Source organism: Pleurodeles waltl, chromosome 3_1 (assembly GCF_031143425.1).
Source record: "Pleurodeles waltl isolate 20211129_DDA chromosome 3_1, aPleWal1.hap1.20221129, whole genome shotgun sequence".
Lineage (NCBI taxonomy): Eukaryota > Metazoa > Chordata > Amphibia > Caudata > Salamandridae > Pleurodeles > Pleurodeles waltl.
Window position 1 is genome coordinate 77,615,105 of NC_090440.1, and position 16,364 is coordinate 77,631,468.

General features: G+C 44.4%; 1 protein-coding gene across 1 annotated transcript in view; it reads right to left on the minus strand.

Moving 5' to 3' along the window:
- Positions 1–5,933: 5,933 nt before the first annotated feature.
- The window catches only part of TFIP11 (tuftelin interacting protein 11), a 63,765-nt gene continuing 53,334 nt past the window's right edge, over positions 5,934–16,364 (minus strand). Inside the window, exons 11-13 of the mRNA XM_069221849.1 lie at positions 11,798–11,940; positions 9,832–9,997; positions 5,934–6,910 (exon numbers count right to left, since the gene is read on the minus strand). Coding sequence (XP_069077950.1) covers positions 6,555–6,910; positions 9,832–9,997; positions 11,798–11,940 — 665 coding nt within the window. The 3' untranslated portion in view covers positions 5,934–6,554. The remainder of the gene's footprint in view (positions 6,911–9,831; positions 9,998–11,797; positions 11,941–16,364) is intronic.

Sequence of the window (16,364 nt, forward strand, 5' to 3'; positions counted from 1 at the left end):
GACAGGTCTATTTCATGGGCCTACAACATGGGAACAACTTGGGCGAGGCAACAAGTAAAGATTCTAACAAAATCTTCTAAAATGATAATGCGGTGTTCTAGGAGGCTGGCTCTCTATGTAGCATACGAAAATGGCGTTCATTGTGCAGAAAGTTCAAGCAACACCACCTTGGTATCCAGAGGTGAAAATAGATCACCTAATGGTCTATTCCTGTGGTATTGCGGGCGAGCAGTTAGGCTAATCCAGGAGTCGTGCTAAGCATTTGTTGTACTCAAAATTTCAATAAATGAAGACACACACTCAGAAGAATAACTTCAGACTAATTTACTAAAATAATATAGATTTTTATAAAATTTTTAAGACTGAAGACCAAGATCTTCGTTATACAGTAAGTACTTTTTTAGTTATGCATTTTTAAAGTTTCAAAATTAGAAAAATGCATATAAAATCAGGCAATGCTCTCACAAGTGTCACATTCTATTTTTAGGTCGAGGTTGTGGAGGGGTCCAATGGTCCATCCGGAGAAGTCTGGGCAGTTCTCGATTCGAGCGGGAGCAGCGGCTGAATTCCCTGGAGCTGGTGCGCAAAGGTGAAGGGGACCACTGGGAAACACACTGCACAGAGGGACTTAAAGGTAAGTCCAAAGGGTCTCTCTGGAGGGAGGATGTCGCAAGGGCTTGGAGACCACGGGAACATAGCTGGATGGTCGTGCAGAGGCCAGGGAAGCCGGGTGCAGCGCAGATAGGTAAGCAAGGCATTGTGCGTCTTGGGAGTCCTTGCGGTCAGGAGCAGACAGCTTTGAGGGGAGATTGCAGGTCAGCTGGGCCACTCAGGGGGGTGGATCTCGGGTGTCCTGAAGTCACTCGACTGGTGCTTGCTTCTGGGATTTTGAAAGTCTGGATTGGACTCTGCTTCTGGCTGTCTGCCGTTGGGAGTCTGGTACCCCAGGTTCTGGTATGCCACAGCCCTGTGAGGTCCTAGTGCCACCAAACTCGGCAGGGAGGCAGGTCGGGTGCTCTGGGGCTGTTGTACGTTTTTTGGTTGGGATGTGGTTGGTCAGCCGCAGGTCAGTAAACCGAAATTCACCGGTTCCTTGCCTTCAGGGTGCAGGAGAGTGATACCTTCACTCTGAGGGAGGTTTGTGGTGATTTTTAGAAGGCTGGAAGTGCTCTGGGGTTTCGAAGAGTCCTTCAGGTTTCCAGGCGATACCGCAGCGACGATTGTCGAGTCCTTGGAGCAGCAGGCTGGGTTTGGTGCCTTTCTCTTTGTGCAACAGGGCTTCAGTTCTTTTGCCTTGGGTGTACTTTGTCTTGGTCTTCTTGTGTTCGTCGAATCTACTGTCTGGGGATGCCTTCTAAATACTGAATTTAGGAGGTCTTGGCGGGTACCTGGTAGTAGCCAATGGCCTATCTATCCTAGGTTTGCTACACCCACTAAGTGATTACTACCTGTGTGTGAACCCTAACACTAATTGGCTATTTTTTCTACCATCCAAGATGGAGGAAAATTAAATGGAGTGGTCACCTTGCATGCCACACCTGAAGGATGGTGAAGGCTGAGGGTGGCCACTCCCCCTATGTTTAAGTTTCCCGCCCGTTTTCCTGTCTAAAGTGAGGGTAGAACCAGTGGGCTGGTAGGAGCAGAAGCTGGGATCAGATTTCAAAGGCGGCAAGGGCTTTGAAGCTAACAGCTGGAGCAGGGTGTCTGCCTCGGGGAGGAGGTGTGACATCTCCGCCCAGGAAAGGCTTTGTCGTCTGGCTCCTGAGAGCAAAGGCTGTCACCTTGGGAGTCCAAAATCGTGTCTGGTAGTGGCGGGCTGGTTAGGACCAGTGAGCAACCAAGCCAGGGCTGTTAGGGTTTGCAGGGGACACCTCTAAGGTACTCTCTGGGCACATTTTATAATAATTCCCACATTATCATCAGTGTGGATTTAGTATTCTGAGATGTTCGATACCAAACAACCCAGGGTGCAGAGAGGCCATCATGTAGCTGACGAACTCATAGTGATCAGTGTCCAGCACATGCATTTACTATGGCTTCCCTGTACACTTACTATGTCTACAAATTAGCAAAGGCACAGTAGGGGCATACATGCTCATGCACATATGCCCTCACATGCATTATAGTTCACCGTGCCTTAGAGCTGTAAGGCCTGCTGTACTGCATGCAGCGCTAGTGGACCGGGCACCCAGGGTGAGTGCCATGTTGAGTTTGCAATTTAGGGGACACCTTGTCATGTAACCGGCAATGGCAGTTTGCTTGAGGCTAGTGTTGGGGGCTCTCAGAGTGGCAAAACTGATGCTGCAGCTCTGAGGGTCCTCTTTAGTACCCATGCCCTAGGTACCAGGGATACCATACTATGGACTTACAAGGGTTGCTGAAGTGCCAACCACAGTACAGTTTTCGGGAAAGAGGTCTGGCCCTGGGAATCTGTTTAGCAGGGTTCCAGGGCACTCACAATTTGAACCAACATCATGTTCCAGGCAAAAGGTGGGGGATGGAGGGATGGGGCGGGGGACTAACCATGTCAAAAGAGGCACTATCTCTCAAGTGTGCAAGAGGTTACAGAGTTCCACTATTAATGCAAACGAATCACTAAGGAGAGCTCACAGATCACGTATTAAGGAAACATCGTCTAAACCTCCAAAACTCATTTGAAAGATGTATGAAAAAAGTCCAGGGTATTTCAGCATTAAAACCAGCTTTTCATCAATGTGTCAAGAGTGACATTTGGACATTTCACTCACACTTCTAGTAGTCTCATTTTCTGACACAGACCAATTATGAAACTGAAAAACTCTTACCAAAGTACTCCGCTGGCTGAAAGCGAAATTTAGGATACATTTCAAAATCCTCTGAATGGCAGATACCATTCTGGAGCTGGCCTTCAATTTATGCATAGATCGGGAGAATAAGATTGAACAGCACGCATGCAATCCCACAACTTAAATTCAAGAAGAAACAGCAAGGGGCAGCTCTCTTGGAGTAGAGAACAGGTCCTAAAATGTGTTTAATGCAAGTTTCCCTCCCTCACTATTTAGCCACCAATTATCTCATTATGCCTCCAACTCTAACACAGATGCACGGGAGCAGATTATTCACCTACGATGCTGAATATGAAGCAACTCGACCTCATCTGCTTATACTCACTAACATTAGCAAGGTGGCCATATCCGCACGTAATCCTGATATGATATGACAGCCATCTATCAGGAACATTTTCACAAGATGCCACATTCGTTTCTAGGAGCCCATTTGCTCTCATCAGGAAATACTGGTGGCTGTGGATTTGCACAAATTATGAGTGAGTATCTGTTAAGGGCTGGTATTCGAGAAGTGTACTGTCCACCTGCCATGATTCTGAGGTGCAGGTGATTATGGGTTAACAAGGTCTCTTCCATCGCCACCTATGTCCTAAAGGTTTCTTCCAATGCCACCCCCATCCCGAGGCGGAGGTGACTGTGGGCTAAAAGGTCTCTCATCACCACCCATATCACAAGCTGAAGGTGACTCTGGGTTATAAGGTCTCTTCCATCGCCACCAACTATTCTAAGGAGGAGATGACTGTGGGTTAAAGAGTTTCTTCCATCGCCACTCCTATGCTAAAGGTCTCTTCAATAAGCACCCCAACACAACCACTTTTCCTAGCTCAGTTTACTCATTTTCTAGTCGCTCTGGGGATCAGTACACACCAATGCCTTAATACAGCACAGTGAGGTGCTACCACAAACAACTACAGAAGAGGCACAACCTGGTCCCTGGCATGTAGGGTGGAGGGCATTGCTCCAGACAGAGTGCTCCACATGAGCTCCTGAAGTAGATGCTTCAGTGCCATACTTCCTAATCAATCAGATTTTCGCAAAGCTCTATACAGAACCTGCTGCCTCCCCAATAGCAGGAAGTAGGTAGGTGGTCCTCTGACCTTGTATTCAGTTCGGCCAACACCACTGATCCACTCTTTGAGTACCTTGTTTTACTGTTGCGCTCATCATCTAAGTACTATACATTCGTGAAGAATGAATGCTTGTATACCTGTGCTCGTTACCACTGATATAATATATGCTTGAAAACTGGTTTAAGCACCGCCTGGATTCCAGCATTGTTGACTCACTGTTTTCAGCCTGAGAGCCAACAACAACCTTCTCCACTGCAGAAGTAACCTGAAAACTCCACCTATTCAGAATGTATCTAAAAACAGTTTTTCCTGGACAGGCTCCTCTCTAACGCTGACCATGTTTCTCCCTGCACTGTTCTCTGATTTTCTGTAAAGCTCTACGCTGCCTTGGAGGCTAGACTTGTGCTACATAAATGCTATAAATAATAAATTATCCTTTGTAACTGAATAAAATGAATGGCATTAAGTTGGTCAAAAGTATCACCTCCTCCCACCAAGTGCCAAGGAGCTGCCAAACTGTGCGGGAAGCACTTTATAATAATGTAAAGATGTTTGCACTTGTATTAAGCAAGCTGAAAACTAGAGACCATAGTGTTACAACTTGAAGGACTATTTATCATTAAAATACTCTGTCTCTTCAAACAAGGGATCTCCCGCAAGGCCTCAGTAAATAAATTTTATGCCATTATTAAAATACGGAAAACAACCTGCAAGAAATAGGCCAACTACAAATAAATAAATTAATAACCAGTTTCAGAGCATCAAAGTCTTAGGATCTGGGGCCATTCCGCTTGTAGGATATGTTACAGATAGGTGATATCCGTGACTGTTTCCAAGAGCATGGGATCCTCCATGTGTTCCTTTCATAATATGTACCGAGCCCCACTCTCAAATAAGTATGTGAGGCAGGCAACATAGGCTGCACAAAATATTACTGGTCTGGCGGATGGCCCTGTCTAGCCTATTAGCAGCCCCCTTCCATGTGATTAGTTGAGATAGCATCTCTTGTCTGAACCACCTATCTCCGATTACGATTGGCTGAGGAGGTAGCCTCTGCCTCCACTTACCACATGTGATCTACCTGTGACCTCGGGTATAGAGTGATCATCTTTGAGCCTCAAACTCACTCTTTATCTGCTCAATGGGTCCTTCAGTCACATACTTCATGTGACGTCATTTCTGATGACATTTCCTACATGTGCTTTGCACTCCAGTCTTTCCCCTTCATTGAAAATGTGCAAGTGCCACATATGATCTGCTGTGGTGTATTTTAAAAAAGAGGTGGCTTAGAGCAGGCAACAAAGCGAGGAAGAGCTACTACTGAAACCACTGGCCGAGAATGCGTAAATAAATGGCATGAAGTACTGTCCTGTGGATGCACGCCAGCTTAAGGCTTTGTGTTGTGTCCAGACTTGAACCCTAAAGTCCTGAAAGATGCTGAAAGTCCCAATGAGACTACCTTAATCATCAAAGCAAGCAGGATCCAGAATCAAAGTCCTGCTTAGAGAACCTGGAGTCGAACTGGCCTCACGACAAATCAAGAAACAGGCACATCAAATTAATGCTGAAGCTCACCAGGACCAGTGACTCTTCAGGTCTTTCAGCCTTCCAGAAGTAGAGGCCTGCTTGTATTTACCACATTGTACTACAGGCCAGTCCAGCTCAGGGTAAATGCCACAGGAACGAAGAGGGTCAGGTCTTTTGGAGAACTCCTCAAACACCATAAATATCTTGCATTTCAGACTCAAGATTTCACTAGTAAAGGTTTTTTTGTTTTTTTTTAAACCAAGGGCAATTCAATTACTATTACCACACACTGATATGAAATAAAACATAGAACCATTTGGAGCATACAATATGTACAGAATAATGACTCAATAAAAGTGCACAAATCGGACATTTAAATGTATGGATTGGGTTTAGCCAGAGTGTATAAGCGCTGCCAAACTCCCACCCATGTTTAACACGAGAGTATCTAAAAATTCTCCTTTAGAAAGTGAAGCAACAGTGTTCATGCAGAAAAAGTATGTGAACTAAGTTAGCTTTCTCATCTTTTATTTGCATTTGCTCAGTTTGTTTGGGATTGCTTTCGTAGAAAGTGCAGCAGTAACAAGCCGTGGCTCAAATACGGACTTTCTTTTGTACTGCACACAAATATTTTGAATACGGACGTGCAGCCTATACCCTGGTGGACTGTGGCAGTCCTGTTCCAAAGATCAGCCCCCTTTGAAGAGGTTAGCATCACTGTCACTGGCCCTCAGCTGCTCTGCCATCAGCTCTAGGACTGTGCTCTGATGCTGGAGGAAAGTGTATGGAGCTGTGATGGCTAAAGAGTGACACCAAACGCTTGGAGTATGCAGTGGCACAGCGCCCTCCAAACGACAAAACAAACTAGAAGATGCTGATAAGTATACAGGGGAGACAGAGAATGAGCTCCTGCCAGAAGTACCACGTAAACCTGAACAAGCAAGTGGTGCCAAGGCAAAACGTATGGGATGTAGGGAAATGTCTGAAAGAGCCTCATGCTTAAAAAAAAAAAAAAAAAAAAAAGGGTGGAAAGCAGAGGGTTTGTGATAAAAGTCTTCTGGAAGCAAAGTGTTTAGAAAACAAATCTTCGTCCATCAATGGAAACATGGCTCAAAGAGTCAGCACAGCAGGGCTACTTGGCCATGTCTATCAAACTCTGCAGGGATGTAGGCACCCAAGTTTTTTCTCCCTGAACAAATATGACTCCTCGGTCTATGTAGATGACAATGCGTCCAAAGGTGTACAGCTGCTTGCCTTCGTGCCGCTTGCCGATGACCGGCATGAAGACAATGTTGTGCTCCTCAGCCTTGGTCTGGATGAGGTCCTTGAAGTTCATCGGCACTGAGCTCGGGGTGACCCCGATGGCACGCTGAGCAATGGTCTCGGCATCTCGGCGCTCCTGCATGGCTTCATACTGGAAGTCTTTCCGCCTCTCGGTGTGCGTTAGGTAGGCGATATTCTCCCGGGCCCCGGGCTGCATGTAGGCACCTTATGTGGAGGCAAAACAAAGGAAGTGTCAGCAAAAGTAAACAAACCCCATCCCACTGACTTGTCTGTCAGTCAAAAAAATGTATGCATAAATGTAGCGATGTAGGCCTTCTAGTCAACATGACAAAGAATGCTATTCACGGAATGGAAACAGTTTTGTATCTTTTCTGGGAATTCCTAGTTGCATAAAACAATGAGAATTCCAGGAGTTACATATTTAGTGAACCAACTCCGCCTGCAGAAATAATAATCTCACTATAGGACAGGAAAGATGTAATCTGGGAGTCTGCAGTCCCAAATATTGCCAACTTTCCCATATCCTTCGAACTGCTTTTCTAAGTGTGAAAAGAGACACCCCCTCTGTTCTACTTTTCTAAGTGACAAGACACAGCCCTCACTCTGCTTGCTAAACCATGACAAGACACACCCTTGTGACTGTGCAGAGACACACTGTAGCTCTCTTGTTTGGGAGTACAGCACACATCTCTGGGACTGCTTGTGCTTTTCAAGGCATGTTGCCCGGGTGCCTCGTTATTCCAGGGCTTGAACCCGTCACTTTGAAAGCAGTTATATATATTTATTGTTATACATTGTATTTGTATAGCACTTACTACCCCTGATGAGGCGCCGAAGCGCTTTACGGTGAGTAGCACCCTACTCAGAACCTAGTTAGTGGTCAGTCAATTGTTTATTGGGGTTAGTTTGCATGTTGTGTGGGGGCTTTTTTCGTTTAATGTGATTATTAGAGGGGCTACCTGAAGCACAATAACTAGCTGGAATTAATATTGTTATGGTTTCAAAAGATCTTTAAGGCAGATAGGCGTGAGATTTTTAGAGTAACTTGTATACAGATGAGGGAGACAGAAGGTAGGAAGAAAGAAGCAGAGGTCGATATAAAAAACATAAGTGACTGGAAGGTCAGGTTTTCATTCAGTTTAAGGGATATGTATGAGCCAGAATTATACAACCAAGGTTGCCCTACAACATGTATCTGTCAGAAAATAATGAAGAGTTGTTACAAGCATGCCTACTTCTCTGGCCCAACACATGCTTGTTTATTTCTGTATTTTCCTTTAGGTACTGCATAAAATAATGAATTTTCATTTCTGTACTGCAACCATTCCAATATGTTTTTGTTGCGCCACTAAAAGGCAATAAGGCCTGGAGTCAATATAGGCTAAACATGCACCCTTTTCTTTAGGTATGACATGCAGTAGTAAAACAAAACACTCATTGTGACCAATTGCAGTCTACACCCCCCTCTGCAGGCCTTCATCAAGGGACTTCTTCCCGGAACCCAGGCATAAACAGAAGCTGTGTGTGCATTTAATGCCAACACCAACCATTTTCGTATCGCGGAGTCCAAGACACAGAACAGAAAAACATTAGATGTAGGCAATGCCACTTTAAATGGAACTACTGTAGACAAATACGGAAAGGTTTCAGAGATTTTTAACAATCAGAATAACATTTCACACAGCTTGGGGCATTCTAGTATGATACAATTCGTCTGCTTCGAAAGTAGACAAAAAATCATTTGTATTCTACAGAGAATAAACACAAAATCAGAAGCAAAGGTGTAAAAAAAACAGAAAAAAAAAAAACAGTGCTCAAATATCAAAAAAAGCTAAAACAGGGCCACCACTTTAAAATGGCGAATGAAAACTATTATCTCTCAGTTTCACATAGTCCTTTCAAGGTGTTCAATTCAAGCCTGTGCCTAAACTGTCGACAAACCAAGCACAAACCCCTATAATTTGCAGCATCATGATGACAAAAGAATGGCAGAATGGAATGCAGACCAAAATAGTTATCATTGGTTCTGATTAATTCCAGTATTCTACGCCTCAGTTTTGCATCTTTCCTCAATGAGACGCCCTACTTTTGACACGTCTGTCCAGATGTGGTCCCGTGGTCACTGTGCTGTAGGACTCAAGCTGCACCTCATTGAGGAGCCCCAACAAGGTCGAAAGAGGTCTAGGGTTGCTTTTGTTTCTGTGCAGAAAGGATGTGCTTTGGAGGTGTTGGCTAGACTGCCCCTACTAGAGCAGGACCAAACCAGATATACTTAAGATTTGGCACAGTCATCAAAAAGAAAATAGAAACAATGGACGTGTATGTGACCCAAATTAAATACCAGTGGATGAGATGAGCGCCTTTTTGTTTTTCTCAGAATGAATGCCTCACTAACTTTTGCAGTCCAGGTACTAACAAAGTCAGCATTACTTATAACTGGTTGCTGTCTCAGCAACATGCAAAGACAACACCATTAGAATACCATGCGGACTGCTGAGAGACACCTGCCTTCTAATTCTTTCAAAGAGAAGTGTTATCATCAGACAATCCTGCCAGGTTGAATGCCACTGATGTGTCCTTCAGTCTACCCTTCTTCTCCAGCTACTGTCTTCTTAGTAAGGATGGAAAAGGACCACCACTTGCAGAGACCTTAAGTGCTTCCATGTGAAGTGAGAGTGGCCTATCTGGTGTCCCGCCTTTTTTGTAGTTTCATTTTCCATTATACATGAGTACCAGGGCGTAAATTAATATAGGAGTGGCTGACCTACTCCAAAATTACATTAATTTAGTTGAGTTCGAGTTTTAAGGCAATCCATTTTAAACTTTAGCTTTTAGTCAAAGTACCTGCTTCAGTAAATAAAAAAATAAAAAATGTCAATCTAAGGGGTCAAAAATAACCTTGTCTCAATGTTTTTGTACCCCATGAATGATGAATGCCACAATATAATTAATAAATAGCATAATTATGAGGTGCTGAGGACTATGAAGGTCAGAGTTCAAGATCAGTTGCTCTGAATAACAAAGAACGTGCCTACAAACCTTTTCTTTAATACTATTTGGTCACCAAACTCTAGAGTTTCCTTGGATTCTTTCTGTTCTAAGGAAACAACAGGCATCGCACTCACCCACACTGGTAGCGACCGCCCGGTTCATGATATCAAGAGCCTCGTTGAACTTCTCTTTGATGGTCGGGTGGGCCAGCACCTGGTCTGAGAACATGGACTTCCATCCCAGGTACCACTTGGTGATTTCTTCAAAATTAGGATTGTTGCTCAGCCAAGAGCACAGAACCTGAACGCAGAAAGGGTGAAAATGTGTTTTAACAGAATCATGAACGTCGGAAAAAGTGCTCTCTAAAATTCGGTATTTTTTTAGGAAACAGTTATAACAATACATCAATAGTTCACAAGTCTCTCAGATAAATCAAAATAAAAAAAATGAACCAGCACTAACCCGTGCACTACCCCCCCATCCAATTCCCCTCCGTATAGCGGTTAAATTGGGGAATGACAAAGGCCAATGAGCAGATTAGAGGCACCAGCACGACGCTGCACGACATGTTATCAGGACCTTTGAGCTCTCACCAGATAACTATGCAAATAAGAGGCCTGCGTTGGGCAAAAGATTACGAAATCTAGCCGCACAACTCTCTAATGCAGTGCCTTTGAACGTGGGGGCCAAAGATCTGGCTGGTACATAGCAAAAATATCTCTTGGTTAAGCAGTGAAATTCAAGGAGAAACCGGTCTGAAGTATATTTGTTAACAAGAGAGATACAATCTAGTTTAACTTAGAGGGTGTGCTGGTACCTCGACTACATGTGCAATCAAGCTTGGACGCTTATCCTACAGACTGTAATGCTGCTATCCGGTCGCTTCTAATTAAAAACCTGATTGCACTTTAAGGCTGTGAGGGTTACCATTCTAGCTTTTAGGCCACGTTAATGCAGTTTTTAGACGGGCTTATTCCTGGCAAAATATCTCAGGCCCATCCTGCAAAAACACTGCACTAAGATTGATCGATGGAGCCAGAAGTTTATTTTCTTTTTCTCCTCCTCAAAATAATCTCAGGGCTCATAAACCATTATTGGGTAAGATGGTGGTTGCATCTCCTGATCGCAGTTTGATGCTAAAGACACTCAAGATCATTAAGCTGGAACCATTCATAGTAATCCTAAAAGAGAGGCAAACAATGGTGACATCTGCACTGACATAAGAAGGTGGGTGTGGTCCACCAGAATCACAGAAGTGGGGGGCAGTGTTGGAGAACTGGAAGAATCTGGTGTGTTCTGCTTCTTGTGATGAAGACATCCTCTCCTCAAACTGGCTGCCTCCTCCCTCTCAACTATGTGTACACTGAGCAGAAGGATGGCCTGAGGGACAAGAGGAAGAGATGTGTCTGTCCACATTGAATGCTAGCTCAACTTACTAAAGCACTGCATTCCTTCCACCAGAGTGCTGAAGCACAGACAGCACTAGCTGCACAGGATCATACTTAGTTTCCAGCTGCACAACAGGTGGAAGTAATGTAAATTAGCAAGGGAGCACAACTGATCATGTGAAGGGGTCATGGCTGCACATACGCCGTGGCACATGCATGTTACCAATCATGCAAAGCTCTGACCCTGAGAAACACATTTCTGTTGGGATGTTGGGTGGTTCGGCCCAGTTATTGTAGAATCAAATAAAAGTAAAAATATAATATTATTACTGTTGGCTTTTTTTAATAACTTCGTAATGGTCAAAATCAAAAACAAGCATGTAAATAAAAGCCATTGAAAGTTTTGTATTATGTTATTTTCTGCTTGGTTCCTATCAACAGGGCGAAATGCAGGACACTTTTAACAGGGGATTGTTATTAACTGAACAGAAAATTCAGTTCAGTTCAGGCTGACAATATTATTGATAACCCGATTATTGTGAACTTGTGGTCCCACTGTAGATTTTAGAATACTTTTTGATGCACTTAATTTTACTTGCTAGTGTGCACCCCATGCACTGTTCAAGCTCACTATAACACATAAGCCTGAGCACAGCATTTAAGAACACATAATGCAATTTGAAGTCTAAGGTGGAAGACATAACATACTGACCTGCAGCCACTTTGTGAAGAAGTTTTTCTCAAGTAGTCCAACCATGCTGGAGACAGAAATCATTCCCTCCCAGTCGATTACCCAGGAGAAGGCATCCATGTGCTGCTGGTGAGGGTTGATGACAAACTCGTTTAGACACAGGGCTGTGAAAGGTAAAGAGGAGATTCCCAAAACGCACAGGTCAGAAATGGGATCAGAACAATTCAGGGCACCAGTAAAACCATTTGTGCACTTGTCGCCACAAAAACTTTATCTTAGAAGATGTTACTTCCTATTATTTTACAATCATTTCTCCTTCAGGTCTAAATCTTATTTCTAAACCACTCAGATTCAAGATTTGCAGAGTAAATCTGTGACGTTGTGGGGATCTTGGACCCAGTGAAGTCATCAGGGGAAAAGAAAGACTCACAGGTCACAGGAATTATGCGGCAGAGGAAGACCAAATTAAGCAGCAGGGTTGAACAAATTGTAATGCAAATTATGCAGCATAATGCAGCACATTTTGTGATAGTATTGTTTCATTATTGTGTCATTTGTAAACCTAGTAATAGTGCTCCTATGTCAAAACTTCAAGACCTTTAATCTGTTTCTTATGTTGATCTGTAAAGCGCAATATTATTCTGTTGAGGGAATTCTGTTGCTGCGCAGTTGTGAGTCTAGGCCACCCCCCCCTCTCCCCCACCCCCCTACGTGGGGTCCTAGTAGAAGTCCTTGAGAAGCCAGGTCTCCTGCTTCATACAGAATTTAGGAAGCGGGGAAGAGGCTCAAATTTGTAGCAGCACATCAGGATGTAGTGCTCCACATGCATGGGATGCGTGGCAGTAGTCATCCGGACAACTGGAGGTGTCTGGATGGTTTGAGGAACCAGATGCGGTGTGACTGTTTGTGTATGGAAGCCAGTGGAGCTCCTTGAGGTGTGGGCTGCTGTGACTGATGTGGGTGTGGCAGGAAAGTCTGAGAGTGATTCTGGCCACTGAGTTCCGAGTGGCTTGCAGCCTTCCGATAGGTGGTTGCTGATCCCATCCAGTTGTTTCTTTAGTCCAGTTTGCTAGTGAGAAGGGCACGAATTATAGATTTCCTTGTGCTGATTTGGAGCCATTTGAAAATCTTCCTCAGCATCTTCAGAGTGTGGAAGAATGAGGCACAGCTGGCGCTTACTTGGCTGGTCATGTTAGGCTTGCTGTTGATGAAGATCCAAAGGTTTTGGGTGTGGGTGCACTGGTGGGTGTGAGTCCTAGCTCAGTTGATCACCAGCTAGCCTCCAAAGGTAAGGTAATATATTTTTTTAAATCACAACTTCGGTCTTGTCGGTGTTCATCTTCAGACAGCTGGTCTTCATATCCAGTTGACGATTTTGGTCATAAAGACCGTGAACTTGTTCCATGTGCTTAGTTTCTTGTCTGTGATGGAGAGAATGAGTTATGTATTATCTGAATAGGAGAGGACGTTGATGTTGTGAGTGAAAGATGCTGGCTAGAGGGATCATGTATGCATTGAAGAGGGTCAGGTTAAGGGAGGATTCTCACGGACCTCAGCAGTTGAGGTCGCGGGCACCCAAGGTGTATGGTGCCAGGTGGATTGACTAGGTCCTTCCAGCCAGAAGTGTCCATGGAGGTGGTGCAGCTGATGGCTTTCTTGTGGATGATGGCGATTTTACCCTCCTGCTTGTGAAATCTGTGATGTCAGAAGATTATGTAGCCAGTGGGATGGCTGTGACAATATCCGGTGCTGATGCAGGGTTCAGGCAATTTTCTAGGGTGAACAGGAGGACTTGGATATGGTTGTGTAAAAGGGTCCAGATCTCCACAGCACGTCTGATGAGTGAGTCGGTGTTGAGGAGCATGCAAGTGAAAGCAGAATGTTGTGTGTATGGTGCAGGACTGTGCGAATGTAGAAAGAGTGTGGTGTGGGGGGTTTGGTGGGGGAGTGGTGAGTGTTGGGTGTGTGGGCGCATAAAAACTGTCAAGAGCTGCAAGAGAATTTCCCCTCAGTGTTGTGGTAAGGCAGCAGCACAATTGAGAGAGTGGAAGGTTGCAGTGGGATAACAGCATGGGGGAGAGGGTAGATGCAGACAGGCTTGCCTTTGGTGCCCCTTCACCACTGCCTGCACTGTGGCTGTCATTACAAAGTTTCTGGGAGGGGATGGAGAGCAGGGAAAGGTAGGCAGGCAAGGAAGGGGTGGGATAGGTGGTACAGCTGGAAGGCAGGAAGCAGGTAAGGAGCATGCAAGGAGAGGAGGAAGAAAAAAGCTGGACAACCGGCAACGGTATGGAAAAGGAAATAGAACCAGCAGGAAATCGGAAACGTGGCAGAAAAAGAAACAAGTAGAAATGAGCACAGAGAAAAAAGTGGCATGGGCTAAGGCAAAAAGAGTCAAGAAGTGCAAGCAAAGACCAGGAGAAGGTTGAGAAGTGAGAGTGGGGGCTAAAAGCCCTGGGACGAGTGGGAGAGACCGAGCAAACAGTCAGAAAAGAGTGAGTTACAAAAAGGTAGACAGTGAAAACAAGGCAAAGAGCAAATGCAAGAAGCATTTCAAAACTAGAGAAAAAGCAGTGACAAAAGCAGACCATGACAGACAAGCAATACGTGAGGACAAACCTGAAAGAAAAGAATGCACCAAAGGAGGAGGAGGAGGAAGGCCAGGGCCTCACAGGCACAGAAGTCGGGTGTGACAAGGTCTTGTCTGATCGCAAGACCAGGCACAGGTAAATCCTACCTCCACCGAGCCACTCAACAGAAATCTAAGCTCATAATCTTTCTTCACAAAACCAAAACATTCAAAAACCCTTGCACCTCTTCTCACCTTACATTCTCCCACGTGTTCATCCTCCAATAAGGAGGAGACCACACATACACTATGAATTTTCCCCTGAATTATAAGGTTACCTCCATAGAAATCCAGATAATTTTGGTCATTCTACCCACTTCATCGCTGCAGGAGGCAATTCTGCAAAATTTTAAATATTGCCCGAATTTTGCAACTTGTAGCAGGATACAACGGCAGAAAAGCAGCTGTAGTGCGTGCTCAGATGTGCATTCCAGTATCTTCTTATTTAGCACTAAGGAAAGAGCAGATGCTGGACCTTTATCTCTGCCTAATGCCCCTACAATTACAGCCAACTGTGCTGGAATAGTTATCATCAACATAAAAGACTTGTCCTTCAGGTGCAATGTCTGCCATCCAAGGTTCTGGACACTGCAGACCTAGAAGGTTAGAACCCTCACGTGGAAGCAGATCGCTCAGAGACAGATTGTTTCCTACTCAAAACTGGCTTCGCACTATAGAAAGTTATAGCCTGTCTTTACTGTAAGAGCCACGTTGGGTTTGATTTTCAGCTTTTTTAAACTAGGACCTTTTGCTGATCTGGTGGATTCAGACAGCCAGACACACGCTCAACAACTAACATGGGTGATGTTGCAAAGTTCCTTTGTATGACAACAGATGCAATCAATGTAAAGGTGGACAGTTTTCTCAGTGTTCTAGTAGAAATGGAACACTACATATCTGGGACATGTACATTACTCAGATTAGAAATATCGGAGTAGCAGCAGTAGCTGGAAGGGGATGCAAAAGGAAATATTCCAAACTGCCAGGTCATTAAGAGAAAACCAAGGTAGTGGGTGCACAAATGCTTTGTGGACTTACTAAAAGCCCATTGGTGAAGCTGAAAAATGTTATTAAGTTTCAAACTAATCCCTTGAACAGATTCGCTGAGCAGGGAAGATCATTGATGAAACCCCATTCTGGTTAAGAACTAAGGGCCAGATGTATCAAAGGTTTTTACCCATTCTGTGTCTATGGGAAAAAGTGTTCGTACATATGGCCCTAAACTCGCACAACCAAACACACTTAAAGGATTTCTGCTATATGACCAGCTAGGTATTTCAAATGTGGGACATATAATTGCTTTAAACACCATTAAATCGTTTGAGGACTTGAAGCAAGACTTTGGTCCTGAGAATACTCAATTCCTACAGTACTTACAGCTGTGCCACACGATCTCCCCATCAAGGGCCAGATGTACCAAAGGATTTTACCCATTCTGTGTCTATGGGAAAAAGCTTTCGTACATATGGCCCCTAGTGTCCACCATGGACATCCTGCAACATAACCTGTTAGAGGCCAAGTTCACAATATCACAGAAGAAGCCCTGCATGAGAATATCCTCTTTATTTAAAGTTCTCAATTTGGACATCCCAGATACATACTCAAATCCAAAAGAGTATTGGGAAAGGGACCTCAGCCTTTGGGATGTGGAGGAGTGGTCCTTTGCCCTGATGTCTCCCACAGAATTTGCTTTACCCCCTCAATACAATTTAACACCATTTAAACGTTTGCCCAGAATTTACTTGGCTCTGCCATGCTTAAGGCGGATGCAAAAGGACCCCAGTCTACCCTGTCTACGATGCAATACTTTCTGGCATATTCAGGGGAAGCTTGATTTTTTTCCAATTACCAAGCACAGTCACACAGGACCCTGAAAACAACAGCACAAATGTATTGAGAACCTGATGCAATTCTCAACTTCCAATGCCATGGCTATAACAGGCTTGCAACCTTCATCAG